General features: G+C 49.0%; 1 protein-coding gene across 2 annotated transcripts in view; it reads right to left on the minus strand.

Moving 5' to 3' along the window:
• Positions 1 to 222: 222 nt before the first annotated feature.
• Positions 223 to 13,830, minus strand: part of SCML4 (Scm polycomb group protein like 4) — a 52,171-nt gene continuing 38,563 nt past the window's right edge. For both annotated transcript variants that reach the window (XM_054568881.1, XM_054568882.1), the window contains 3 exons: positions 12,061 to 12,351; positions 3,960 to 4,105; positions 223 to 1,247 (listed from right to left, as the gene is read on the minus strand). In XM_054568881.1, coding sequence (XP_054424856.1) covers positions 1,122 to 1,247; positions 3,960 to 4,105; positions 12,061 to 12,351 — 563 coding nt within the window. In that variant the 3' untranslated portion in view covers positions 223 to 1,121. The remainder of the gene's footprint in view (positions 1,248 to 3,959; positions 4,106 to 12,060; positions 12,352 to 13,830) is intronic.

The raw sequence follows: 13,830 nt of genomic DNA on the forward strand, positions 1-13,830 counted from the left end.
AAACCCAATAATAGCATGTCTGTGTATTTGTTGAGGACTAGAGAAATTAGCCACACATACAACTACGTAATCCAGGAAGGTACCTAGAAATCAACACTTTCCCATTTCAAAGCTTAGTTGAGACATTTTTCTTCTTTTTTAAAGAAACACCCATGGCTAAATGTCACTAAGACTCTTCGGCGTGCCAACATACTGACACCTCAGTGAGGATTCTGGAAGGGAAGAAGCTCCAAAGCCCCATCTGGGAAGAATGTACTTCCAAATTCTTGCCTTTGCTGCTTGTACATCTCAGTCAGTAATCATGATTGGATACGAACTAGAACATTCTAGGAGATGATTTCTTTCCAATTACCTTTGGGAGGTAATTAGGTCTTCCCAAGTTACAAACTGCGGTGCTGACCTTGAAATAAATTCCCTATGTCTGTGTGGGCTAGATTTTCTTCACAGAAACCCTAACCCATCTATTGAGTACCGAATTCTCGGGCTACAGCAGGGAGGGTCCTGAAGTTTCATTAGCAGTCTGCCCTCTAGTGGGATAAAACAGTACTTCAGATAACTAGGAATAAAAAAGATTTTTTTTCTTCCCTTCAGAGAGCAAAAGAATTCAAGTTTTCCAGATAGTGCAAGGTGAGGCATTTATCCTCAAAAGACAGCTTCCAGAGCTGAATCAGGCAAGGCTCACAATGATAGGTCCCGGGGTCAGAGTCAAAGGCAGGTGGTGCTGTGGTGGGCGCCCTCGCGAGGCCTGCAGAGACAGGTTCTTCTCACATCCTTGGAACCCTCCTGGGTTCTTCTCCTTGGGCAATAGCATTCAGTTCCCCACTCTTTCATTGTAAAAATGGGACCCACTCTAATGGCAACCAACCTATCAGGAATGTTACAAGTAATAGGCATTTTTGTAAATTTTTTTTGGCAAATCATTGACACCAAGGAGCCTTTCAAAAGGACCAGGTTGAATTTTTGAAAAGGCGGAGATGTGCGAGTTTTGTAAAAAGACTACATCTTTGTGGCTGTTGTTTCTAAGAAGAGAATCTCTTTCTTGGTGGTGGCTGGATGTTGGTAAGGCAGAAGATAACCTTGAGACCTGCTGTCTGGATTCGGCTTCTGCCTTTTAAAAATCTTCAGAACTTGGCCTGCTTCAGTTTGTCAATATGGTAGCAGAGTTTCAGCGCAGGTCCCAGCTTCAGGCCCAAGTATTTCATAATCATATCGCTCTTCAGCAACAAGAGGGCGTTGCCATCAATCTCCTGGTGGGACAGGATGAGAACAAAGGAAACCCAGAAGACAGTAAGTGTAATTAAATACCGAGTACAGCTCAAGTGTGGTCAGGGGAGGAGGGAAGGGAGCGTGGATATCCTTGGATGCACATCCTCTTAGTCCCAAGACCAGACCTTCTTTAAAAGATAAAGCATAAATACTATCTGCTCCTCTTCCCATCATCTCCTTGGGGTAATTAAATTCAATGGCTTTTTCATATTCCTGCTTTATCCTGATTGAAGGACTCAAACATAACCCCATATGGTCCCAGTATACCACGTATGGTGTTCATCTCCTCATCCAATCTAGGGCTAACTGAGCAAGAAGTCTGTGATGGACTGAGTGTATGCCCCTCCCCCCATTCATATGTTGAAATCCTAACCTCCATTAGGTGGTTACTTTAGGGGGTAATTAGGTCATTATGTGGAGCCCTTGTGAATGCGATTAGTGTCCTTAGACAACAAGAAGATGGCAATATGTAACCAGGTGGAGGGCTCTCACTAGAAGCAGACTAGGCTGGTGGTGGGCTTCCAGACTCCAGAACTGAGAAGTAAATTGTTGTTGTTCGGAAGCCAGCTGGTGTATGGGACATTGCTATAGCAGCCTGAACTGACTAAGACAAAATGTCATCCATCAGACTCTGCAACTAGTGGTTCCCTTTCCATTCCAGGTGCTGATTGTAAGGTCCCGACTCCCATCCATCACCCTGATCTCTTTGTTTCTAAACCCACCTACCTTTAGCTGATTACTAGATTGCTAATTACACTCTGGGAGCAAGTTCAGGTGTTTTGTTGTGTTTTGGGTTTTTTGTTTTTTGGGGTTTTTTTTTTGGCCCCATCAATAATTCTGGGTGGCATACAACTAAATAACCCATCTGCTTAATCCCAGGGGTTAGCACAAAGGACTACTAAAAAAAAAAAAATGGCGATCCCTTGAGGTCTCGGCGTTGCCCCCATTTGTCATGTTGAATTCATGGACCTGGCAGGGCCGGGCTTCCCCATTAACCTATACTGTTATTTTCAGGTCACTAGAGACAGAAATTTTGGGCTCTCAGATGGGGAGAGAAAGCACGATTACAGGTCTCATATAACTGTGCAGGGTCGCATGTCCCTCTCATTCCTCTAGCTAGCCCTTCAATTACTGATGAAGCACTGACTCGGTGTCACTCGCTCTCTGTGTCCCTGGCAAAATGGCAGAGTGGGCAAATCTCCTCTGTGGGCCCTCCAGGGGCCTTATCACCTAATGTCTCTCTTTACCCCACCCCCTAGACCTTCCCCACGTCCGTCACTCTGGAAGGCAGCTAGGCTCCTCCCACCCAGCTCTCTCTAAACATGACCCACCCAGTGGTCCTTGCTCTCAAGGCCCAGCTGTTAGGTGAAGTCAAATATATTCCTAATAAAATGGGAGTGTTGGGTTAGATAAAGACCCTCCCCAGATCTGAGTGTGATTTCTACAATAGAATCACCAAATAAAATGAGAGGCAGGCAGGAAAAAAATTAATGGCACAAAAGAATGTTCCTTCTTCTCTCCCCAAGATGTCTACATACTAATCCCTGAAACCTGTAAATATGTTAGGTCACCTGGCAGAGGGGAACTATGTTTACAGATGGAATTAAGTCTGCCAATCAGCTGACTTTATAATAGGGAGAGTAGCCTGGATAATTAGGGGTGGGAGAAGAAATAATCACAGGGCCCTCAAAAGTGAAAGAAAGAACCAAAGAGTCAGCAGCCTGAGAAGAACCCTGCCTACTGCCATGGCTTTGGGGATGAGGATGAGATTGAGGGTGACGGGGGACAAACCAAGAAATGAGGGTGGATCTAGGCGCTGGATAAGCCAAGGAAACGAAATCTCCCGAAAATCTCCAGGAAGAATGTTAGCCCTGCCGGCACCTTGACCTCAGCCCAGTGAGACCCCTGTCACCCTTCCTACCCATTGAAATGCCAAGTAGTAAGTTTGTGTTGTTTTGGGGTGGGAGGAGGGAGAGGAGGGTAAAGGGGGTCAAATGTTTGGTAACAAAAGAAGACTTGATTTTGGGGGGTAAATACACAATGCAGTATACAGATGATATATTATAGAACTGTGTGCTTACAAACTATATAATTTAATTAACCAATGTCACCCCAATAAATTTAATAAATTTTTTTCAAATGTGTTGTTTCAAGCTACTATGTTTGTGGTAATTGGTTCTAACAGCAGTGGAAAATTGACATGGTAAGCTTGGCAGGTAAAGTATTAATTCTTACCTTTTTTTTCCATTTACCATCTTTATACATTTCTGAATCTCTTAGATCATGATGAGAACACCTCCTAGCTAGAGGCTCTCTAAAAGCCAGGCACCACGTTTGACACTCTGTGTGTGCATCTTCTCAAACAGCTTAGGACAAGGCCCTGATACAGTTTGCCTGACATGGCAGAGGTATGCTGTAAATATTTGTTGAATGCACAGATGGATGGACGGAGGGATGGGCAGGAAAACAGGCACTCCTGTTAAAGCCCAACATGACGGAACAGATGGGATAAATATCCCTTTAAAACAAACTAAGTGGTTATCATGCTCTGAGGAGCCCGTGCCTCCAACTAGCCTCCCTGAGTGGCGCCCCCAGGGTTTAGTTCAGGCCCCCCCAGCCCCTGAACCTCACCCTCCTCCCATGCCTCCCCCCAAACCCCGCCTCCTCCGGGGCCAGGCCCGCCACACACATACATGCTTTCTGAAGAGCTCCACGTGAGGCCCCAGGGCCTGCGGGTCAGCGTCTTTCACAAACCAGACCACATCCTCCACGGTCCAGGTGGACGGGTTCTTGCTCCGTGGCCGCCTGGCGTCCTGCCCGTCTGGAGAAGGGCTCGAGGCTGGGTGGGTGAGCAAGGAGAGCGAGGCCATTAAACACCAGGACCAGGGCCTCACATCTACCTGTGTTGCCTGCTCCCACCTGGCCCTCAAGTCCAAGGCGGTGGCCTGAGTGACCTCCTTTGATAAAGAAGGGCTGTGTGTGTCTGCATCTGGTTGTGACCCAATGTCTCTCTAGCTTCCCTTCTCTACCACTAGCTGGTGCTTTTGCTTCTGTCTATGAGATATTCAGCCTCCCTCCTTCTCACAGAAGTCCCACCTGCCCCCAGGGCCCTGGGAGATCCCTTCCCAGGCAGCACTTCTGTGTCCTGCCATTAGAATGTCACCTTTCTTCACTTTTAACCCCTAAATATTTGTTTGTTCTCTTAAGATGCTCTCCAGTCTGTTTTGCATCACCACTATGTATATACTTGTTTGTAACATCCAGTTAGAGTTTAATTTCTTGAGGATGATCTTTTTCATCTTCCCCCAATTCATTCCACAAACATCAATTGAGCATCTCTTCTGTACCAGGTCCTGGGCAAAGTAGTGAAAAATGCTGCCCACTCCTTACAGGGTCTATAACCACTCGCCCCTCCATGGCTCTGAGCAAATATGTTTATAAAAACTGAGTCAATCCATGTAAAATGATTCGATGTACTTTCCAGAAACAGTATAAATAACTTAAGAAGAGCCTTGTGTGGGTAATCCTTAATCCTATTTTCGGGCCAGAAAAAAAGTATAGGCTCTGAACAATGAAGCCCCTTTCTCGCAGACAGGAGAAGCCTTTGCATCTGTTTCCCTTCTCAGTCTCAGGGCGCAATGGTTTTCTGCTGTCTCTTTTTCCTTCCTCTTTGTAAAGTGCTTGAGAAGAGCACAGTTCTCCATCAGTGCCGAGAAAAGCCCAGCATCGCATTTCCGAGCCTGTCCTAAATACAGACGGTTTGCTGGAGGATGGGATTTACTTGGAGATTTCCCCTGCCTTTTCCATGTTGGGCCTGGAAGGGGCCCGATAAGGTGGTCTGGCACGGGGCATTTTGCCAGGAAGCTGTTAATGCCCCCTGGAGCCATCTGAATGCTGATGTGTGCTTATTAGAGATGATTGCGCTGCCTTTAGAGACACCTCCACTCAACATGGGGACGAGGCATCACCAAAGTCGCGTTCGCCGCTGGATCCCACCAGAGCTTCAGCATTAATCAAGGTGATGATAGATGCCCTGATTACAAAGGCTGGAAGTCTACAGCGCCAAGAGTGATTGTGGAGGGATCAGAGCAGAGGTCAAACCTAATTTCCTGTATTTCATAGAAAGGAATAACAACCAGACCGATTCACAGTCTCATCCATGGGATCCTAAGCTCCCATGAGCAAGGTCAGGGCACAGGCCTGGCGCGGGGGTGCCGCGTCGTCTATAGGGCGGAGGTGCTCCAGGTGATGGCTGCGGGGCGAAAGCTCCCCTCCCGGGGCCTGGTGCTTGCTGGGGGCATTTTTCACTTTGCCAGGCTGGACGGGCAGCAGCCGGCCTGGCTGGGGAATCTTTCTGAGGGGCCTTGTAGTCACACAAGACGGAGAGCAGCAGGAAGCCTGCCACGCCTGGGAAGTTGCTCAAATTCCAAAGCATGTAGTACACAGGCTCTAGAAGGAAGAGAGATGGAACTTCCCAGGGGCAGGTTTGTAAAGCCTTTACAGTGGCCTCTGCTCACAGAGATAATAAATATACTAGCTCCCCCACCTCCAGCTGCTGTGAAGGTGTCGGGAAGACAGATAGGTGCTGCCTGACATGGCCAGGCTGGGCAGATGTGACTGGACATTGGTAAGATTGGTGACAGATGTGAAAAAATCTTGCTCCTAAAAGAACAGAGCATGCAAAGCGCTTGCCCAGCGCCTTTGGGAAGGCAGCATTCTCCAGGGCAGAGAACTGAGTGTATAGTGGCGTCCATGTACTGGGGGTTGCCCGACGCTTGTGGAAAGTGAAATCCAGTTGTGAATGGATGTGTAATTAAAGATGATTGTTGTCATTTCTAAAGCTCAACTCACATTCCGCAGGAATAGAGTGACTATGAACCAGGGTTTAATGCGATCCCCGACATTTTCACAGCATGGGCACTTGGACCGCTGTCTTGGGTTTCTCTCTGCCTCACACATACCACCAAGCACATGCATAATTTCCTTTTGTATCTTCAAAATTCAGAGAAAACTTTTTAGCTAATGATAGAGTCAGGAGAAAAATGGAGTGAGCAACGAGCTGGGAGTCAGACACCCCTACTACCCACCAGCTATGTGAGTGTCTTTGTGCTCCTCAGGTGTGAAATAAGGGAGCTGGGAAGGCTCTCTGAGGTCCCTTCCGCCTTGGACACTGTACGGTCCCTTCACACCGCAGGCTGTCCTGGGTAGCACTAAGGGAGTTAGCTTCTCACACACCCGAGAGCCCCATCTGTGTCTATGTGCAAAGCCCCTGAATGAAGAGTCATCGGCCAGACTTCCAGTTCCTGTCCTGGCCCTGATCATTCTCTAGGGGACTCAGTTTCTTCAACTTATTCCTCAAGAGTATTGTAAGGATCAAGTGAATTTGTACACTAGTTTCGGGCTGGAGACCCACAAGAAGCATCTGAAGAAAAGCTCATCAGTGTCTGAAAGGGACGCCTTGGAGCCCCTTCTCGGGCTGCCTGCAAACCTCCGCAGCCCTCTCAGGCTCTCTGGGCAGCTAGGGCTGGTCTGGGAGGAGGTGGAGGTGAAGAGAGGAGATCTGCTCTCAGCTCCTCCTGGTTATCTGGGCTCCGTAGAGGTACCCTTCCTAGAAACATGGCCGTGCAGAGGGCAGCAGGTGCCCGGGTTAGCCCACAATCTGGGCCACATCAGGCAATTTGAACACAGTATTGTTTTTTATGATGTCTATTACAATAATTTTCATTACGAGGTGAGGGAGATGGGAGATAGAAGAAGGCCTGACCAATCCTTAGGTTTTAATCGGGGTTTTCTTCTATTCCTTAAAGACCAGCTGACTTGCCTGTATGAGAAGGGAAGATACTTCTAAGAATAAGGGGAAACCACAGGACTGAAGTGAGGTCGAGCTGGGCCAGATTCTTCCTCTGCCACCACACACACCGTGACCTCTGGGCAAGCCATTTGATCTCTGCCAGGAAGCCTCTAGCCTCGCCTCCTCCCCACGGCCCCTCCTCGGCCAACTCCTGTCCCTCCCCCCACCGCCCCATGCCGCTGGCTCCCCCGTCACTGCCCTGGGAAGCCTTTCCTGACTCCCCACAGCAGGCTCAGCGACCCCTCCCTATCTAAGCCTTTCATAGCACCCATCCTTTTCCTTAGGAGCACTAGTCCCAGTTGTAATTAAATTTGTGCAGTTGCTAATGTTTGTCTCTCTGTAACAGGGTGCACATCTATCTTGCCCTCAGCTCTGTCCTCAGACCTGAGAAGATCCCCTGGCACATTGTGCTCAATAAGCATCTGCTGGCCAGGACTGACAAATGCCTCTCTAAGTCATGGCTGCCGTAACTCTTCTTTTGCCCCAGAATGAATAGGCCTTTGCCACACCCTCAGACATTCCACGCACATCACATAGAGTGCTGTTCCCCTTCTTTTTCTGGCTGAATCGCCTCTATCCATCACTCAACACCATACCCTGTGGAAGCAAACTCCAACCCATGGGAAGCATTTAGGTGGTAATAACAATGTCAGATTTACTTTGTTTCTTGATTCTGAAGCTTGGGCCTTGTTGTGTTTCGGAATTCTACAGCATGTCCTGTTATAAACAAGAGTCAAGATGCTTTTGTTATCTGAAACCTCTTAGTGATTACTTGGATGAGAGATAGGAGAGAGCTCTCGAATTTTCACCTGAGTATTAGCAAAAAAAAAAAAAAAACAACAGGGAAATAGGTCCTGTAAATGCATTCCTTCCGAGACCACTGGCAGAGGTGATAGGTGTGATATATCAAGACAGCAGGTGGCCAGGGTAAGTATTCAAGGTTGTCATGTCATCGATATCTACTCTCCTGCCTGCAGCCTCATGCCATTTTCGGCTTCTGTGGTTTTAATCCATTTTGATTAGCACCATGGGGGAAAATCCATTTCTAGGTTCCTTCCAGGCTTTATGACGTGGGTCAAACCCTCTTAAAGAGGTATGGTTCCTTAATGCCAACTGCTTTCACTTGGGATGCAATTTCAAGGCAATACTGAGCAGTTCCTTGGGCAGAGGGAAAGCTTAATCGCCCTCCGGAGGGCCCACAGCAGGCAGCTAGGTGACAAATGGGTAAGGAGGACAATGGTTCTCTCTCCTCCTTTAATACACTGCCCCTCCATTCAGCATGGTTTATTTCCATAGTTTCCAAATGTGTTTAGCTGTGCCCATTTTGTTCAAGCAAAGCACACATAGGACCCCACTCTACAAATGCAAAGGGACCCTGCCTGCTTAATGGGGGCATGGTGCTGGAGTCCTGCCTGCTCCCATCCCCTCTCCCCCATCCCCTAGATCTCCGAGGGTTAGGTGCTCAATAAATAGCTATTTAGTATATGTGTATGCGTTGAACAAGCAGGCCCCTTTTCTGGGGCTGCAGAGGATACAAATATGAGCAAGAAACCTTGCAAAGCTGTGAGTCTTGTTCCTACTATGGGGCCGGAGAGAGAAAGTACTAAAGATGAGGAAACAAAGTGCCAGGGGAGGAAGCAAGAGAGAATGAGCAGGTCTAATTGCGAGGTGTGGCCGAGGCTTCTGGTTGCCTATCCAACATCTTTTTTCTGCTGCTTCTTTTGTAATGGACTCTCAGATGTCCTGTGCCCATGGTTACTTAGAATCAAAACTATACTTCCCTGTTTCCCTTGCAGCTCGTGGCCATGTGACTAAATCCTGGCCAATGAGATGTAAGCAGAAGTGAGGAAACCTTTTTCAGAGATGTGAGCACTGCCCCCTGCCCCTAATTCTCGCTGTCCCCTTCCTTCATCTCCGTGCTGAGACTCTGCACAGCTGGCTGGCTCTTTCTAAGATCTGTGCTTCCATTTAGCACCAAGAAGGCACTGATTAAGAGGAATCTTTGGAGCATTAGAGTTAATGCACTTACAAAGGGTAAATAATTTGACTTTTCTCCAGTGCATCACAAAGGCTCGACAATGAATTTCAACTGTTACATCCTGCAGCAGCTTTACTCCAAGGAGGCTGGGCAGCTGGGTGATTCCGAACCTCCCACAGCCCTAGGGCATCCTGATGACTGTGAACAACTCTAATTTTCAGGGTATCTATCAGGCCAATTTCTCACTACTATTTCTAAGTTGTAAAAGAGACAATTGACATTCAGGATATAGTTAGTGGTTTGCTGGGAGCGGAAGGCAGCAAGTACTGGACGGCTCTGCTCCTCTGATCGCACCCAAGGTCCTGAGAGGCCCAAGTCCTGAGCCAGAGGGCTCTCCTGGGGGTGCAGCCAGGGCTCCGACAGAGAGGGCTTTCTCTCAGCTGGTTCCAAGTGAGAGTCTGGGCTTCCCCTCTGGCAGATTACTCAGACAGCTGATCAGGGTCTAACTCCAGGAGGACAAAGAGTTGGGGTAGAGATAAAAAGAAAGGATAGGACAATAGTTGAAATTGGGGTGGGAGGACATTCCAGGGCTCCCCTGGGGGAGGCAGCAAGGGACTCGGGCAGAGGGGCTCCCCTGAGCCCCTTTGACAGGCCCTGGACTCCCCTCATCCAGGCAGCCCAGGTGGACTGGGATGGGCAGACGATTCTACAGCCAGTGACAGTTCTCTCCGTCCAAATCATGTCTCCCTCCTATCACTTGAAATCCTACACGTAACACATAGGGCCTGAGACCTACCAACATGAATGATGGATTGAGTAAATAACTCCTTTTTAAAAGAAGCAACACTCTTAGCGTTAGATCAATTCATTCAGGGTGGTGTCCTGTGATCACTACCCTGAGCAAATGGGAATTGGGTTGCGGAGAAAAGGTTGAGAGAAAGAGACATGTAAAGGGCAGAGAGACACCAGGGTGAGAGTTTTGACAACCAGAGACAACATGAGGGTACAGGGCACCATGGTGGTGGGGGGCGGGGGGCAGGTACAGAGATAATGTTTATTGAACACCTACTATATGCCAGGTGTTACTCCAGCTCCGGAGATAAACCTGGGAAATAAATGCTGCACGCTCACTTACTTTAAGACATTGGTTTGTGCCTGATCTTGTTCCCTTCTCTTGTTCTTAGAGATCAGATGAAGTGTCTCTCCTGTTTGAAAAATGCGCTCTGCCTACTCACATCCTCTGCCTGGCCTATGGCCCTGGGTGACGGGGTTGGGGAGTGGTCTACAGGGTGCCTGTACATTTGGGAAGAGCCCCCCAGCAGAGGGAGTCTGTGCTGTGCCCCTTAGAACTGCCTCCCTTCAAGGGGTCCCTGCTTGCCCCTCCGCCCTCAGCCAGCAAAGGCTTGTCCAGGGTGGGTGAGGCTCTTTGAGGGGAGTGTGTGGAGGACCTTGGATCATACAAAAGTAGCTCAATGCTGTGGCTTCTCAGGGCGGCTTCTGGTGAGATCTAAGGCTTGGGGCAGAAATGTGGATTGCCAGAGAAGACAGCCGGCCCCCTGGGAGGCACTGGAGGGGCCAGGTGAGGGCTCTCTGCCTCCTTGGCCTGGCTTTCTTTCTGCAGCAGTTCCCAGCTGCTGAGTTGATGAGCAGTGCTCTGCTGAGGGGTGTGCTCATGTGATCTGTGACTTCTAACATTGATTGAGCTCTTACTTTGTCCTAAATACACATAAGAACTTATTTAATCCTCCCAACAAACGTATGGGGTGGGTGCTACTATTATTATTCCTATTTTACAGGTGAGGAAACTGAGGCACAGAGAAGCTCAGACTTGCAAAAGGTCAAACAGAAAGCGGCAGATCCAGGATCCCAGCCCAGGGCCTCTGGCTCCACAGTCCGTGTGATTATCCACTATGCTCTGTAGCCTCTATTCATTGACGAAATACTGAAGCTTGAAAATAACTTTAAAAAAATCAGAACGGACGCCAAGCTATCCCTACAATGACGGCACTTTCATACACTGCATCCCAACAAGTGCTCCGGAACGGGGGAGACCGAAGTGGCGTTGCAACAAGTACTGTGGGAATTTCGCTTCACTCTGGTTCTGCCCATGGGTTTGTATCCTGCAGGTATTGCCCACTGTGCAGGAGAAAACTCTTTACTAACAGCTTTTTGTTCCTGGCACAGAGCTGGTCTATGCCTTTCAGACTCCCTTAGAGTCAAGTGTGGCCAAGTGGCCAGCTCTTGCTAAAGACACGAGTGGAGGGGATGTGACCATTCCCGGGCTCTAGGGAAGCGTGTGTGCCTTCTCCACTCGCTCTTTCCCTTTCCACCCCCAGGTGCTTGGGGCATGGAGCTCCGGGGCAGGGGCGCGGGGCGGGCAGAGCCTCAAAAGGAACAGAGCCTGGGTTCTTGAACTGGGATGCACCTACCAACGAGGCACATGCACTTTGGTCTCTCTCTCTTTTTTAAAAATCCTCACCCTAGGATACATTTATTGATTTGAGAGAGAGAGGAGGAGAATGAGACAGAGAAAGAGAAACATCAATGTGAGAGAGAAACATCCATCAGTTGCCTCCCGTCCGCACCCTGACTGGAGATTAAACCCTCAACCTTTCGGTACACAGAATGATGCTCCAACCTACTGAGCTACCTGGCCAGGGCTCAGCTTGGTCTCTTAAACAAAAATAAACTTCTTTTGTACTTGAATCACTGTACATTTTTGGAGTCTACTTACTTCTACAGCCTAACCTACACTAATACACCATTTTTGCTTGTTGTCAAAGGCTGAGGTCAGCTGTCTCCAAGGGCGACAAAAATTCATGAGGAGGCTTGTGGAAACTGCCGATTCCCCAGTGTTCCCACATTCTAAGAGCCACCTCCCCTCCGCCCCTCCATGCACTTGCCCCAGGGCACGGGCAGAGGAGGTTAAATCTCAGGGAAGAAGCCAATGCAGGCATTACATTACCACATCTGTTGCCTTCAAGAGAGGTCCCATTCCTCTTGGGGCTGGAGCCTGGGGGCCTCAGCCCAGGTGCCGAGGGGCCTCCAGAGGACATGGGACTGGTGCGGGGACCGCCGGCAGTGCTGGCTGGGCCTCCCCCAAGGTGGCCATCTCCGCAGTTCTGCCTCTTGCAGCAGAGCGAGGAGGAGGTGGGCAAGGAGCCCCTGCGGCTGAAGGCGGAGGCGGAGGGGTCCACGCTGTAGCGGTTCATGCCCACCGTTTTCACCAGGCTCTCTTCGGTGGTGACTGTGTTTGCTAAGCAAGAAAGCAGGGCAGAGAAGCAGAGATCAGAGGCAGTTCAAGGGCCCACGTGGCGCTCAGTCTCTGCAAACCTTCCCCAGCAGCAGAGGCTCCGCGCTCTGAGGACAGGGGCTGAGGAGGACCGGACCCCATGGCATAATCCCAGGCGGCTCGCCTCTCGGGGGCCCCATCTCACCACAAAGCGTGTTCTCACAGGGACTGGGAGGTGCGCCCCTCCATGTCCGAAGGAAAAGTCACTATCTTGGTGGTTGATGACTTGGAAATAAAATGTGAACAAAAGTCTTCCCCCTCCGCCGCTCTGCCCCTCTGGCAGGCGCTGCCGGCTTGTCTGAATCTCCCTGCATTCTCCTCTCTCGCCCACCGTCCCTGCCTCCCTCGCCCGGCGGTGCTGCAGAGAAACCAACCCTCATGCGCTGCTGGTAGGAGTGTAAAAGGGTGCAGCTTCTGTGGAAAAGTCTCGCTCTTCCTCACATGGTTAAAAATAGAGCTATTGTATGACCCAGCAATTCCACTCCTAAGTAAATACCCAAGAGAAATGAAAACATGTTCACATACAAATTTGTGCATGAGTGTTTATAGAAAAACTATTCATAAGAGCCAAAACAACCCAAACAGCTCTCCACTGATAAGTGATTAAAGAAGATGTGGTCTATCCATACAATGGAATATTATTCAGGTATAAAAACAAATGAAAGGCTGATACTGCTACAGTGGCTGAGCCTTGAAACATTATGCTAAGTGAAAGATGTCAGCCTCAAAAGACTGCATATTAAGTGATTCCACTTATATGAAATGTCCAAGGCAGGCATATTTGTGGAGATAAAAAGTAGATTAGTGGTTGTCTAGGGCGTGGGGGTTGAGGGGATACAGGGTGCTGGCTAGAGGGTGTTAAAAATGCCTGGCAACGGGCAATCGCTGCACATATTTGTGACTATACTAAAAACACTGGATCATACACTTTAAATGGGGGAGTGGTATGATATATGAATTATATCTCAATAAAGCTGTTCTAAAAAGTTATCGCAGAAGGCCAGTGTTAGGGGTAAACACAAGCTTGAGAGCATTGTACAGTCAAGCCCGACAGACACTGCTCTGGCCACTGGGACAGGAGGGAGCTGAGCAGCCTCAGGGTGTGCACGCTCTGGGCCTCGTGCCTCGTGGCCCATGGGGGGCTGCGAGGTGTCTTCAGCACCCGGAACACTGCACCTGTGCCTGGATGGACTCTACTGCATCTCTTCCCTCTGGGTCAGAGGACATCAGTAGAAAGATTCTAAAATGGGCCAAGCTACAGAGCTATATGTTAGGCTGCTTCTTGAATGCAGTGAGGAAGAAGAACACTAACATTTATTGAGCACCGACTATGGGCCAGCATCATTCTAAGCCAGTGAGCAGTAAGTACAGTCTTGTGCACCAATGCATTTTGTATCCCCAGTGCTTTGGTATATGTGAGGAAGCAGCTCACAGTGTATGGCA

This window comes from Pteronotus mesoamericanus, unplaced genomic scaffold (genome assembly GCF_021234165.1).
Source record: "Pteronotus mesoamericanus isolate MK-2021 breed Mesoamerican mustached bat unplaced genomic scaffold, CSHL_Meso_final contig_20, whole genome shotgun sequence".
Taxonomy (NCBI): Eukaryota; Metazoa; Chordata; class Mammalia; order Chiroptera; family Mormoopidae; genus Pteronotus; species Pteronotus mesoamericanus.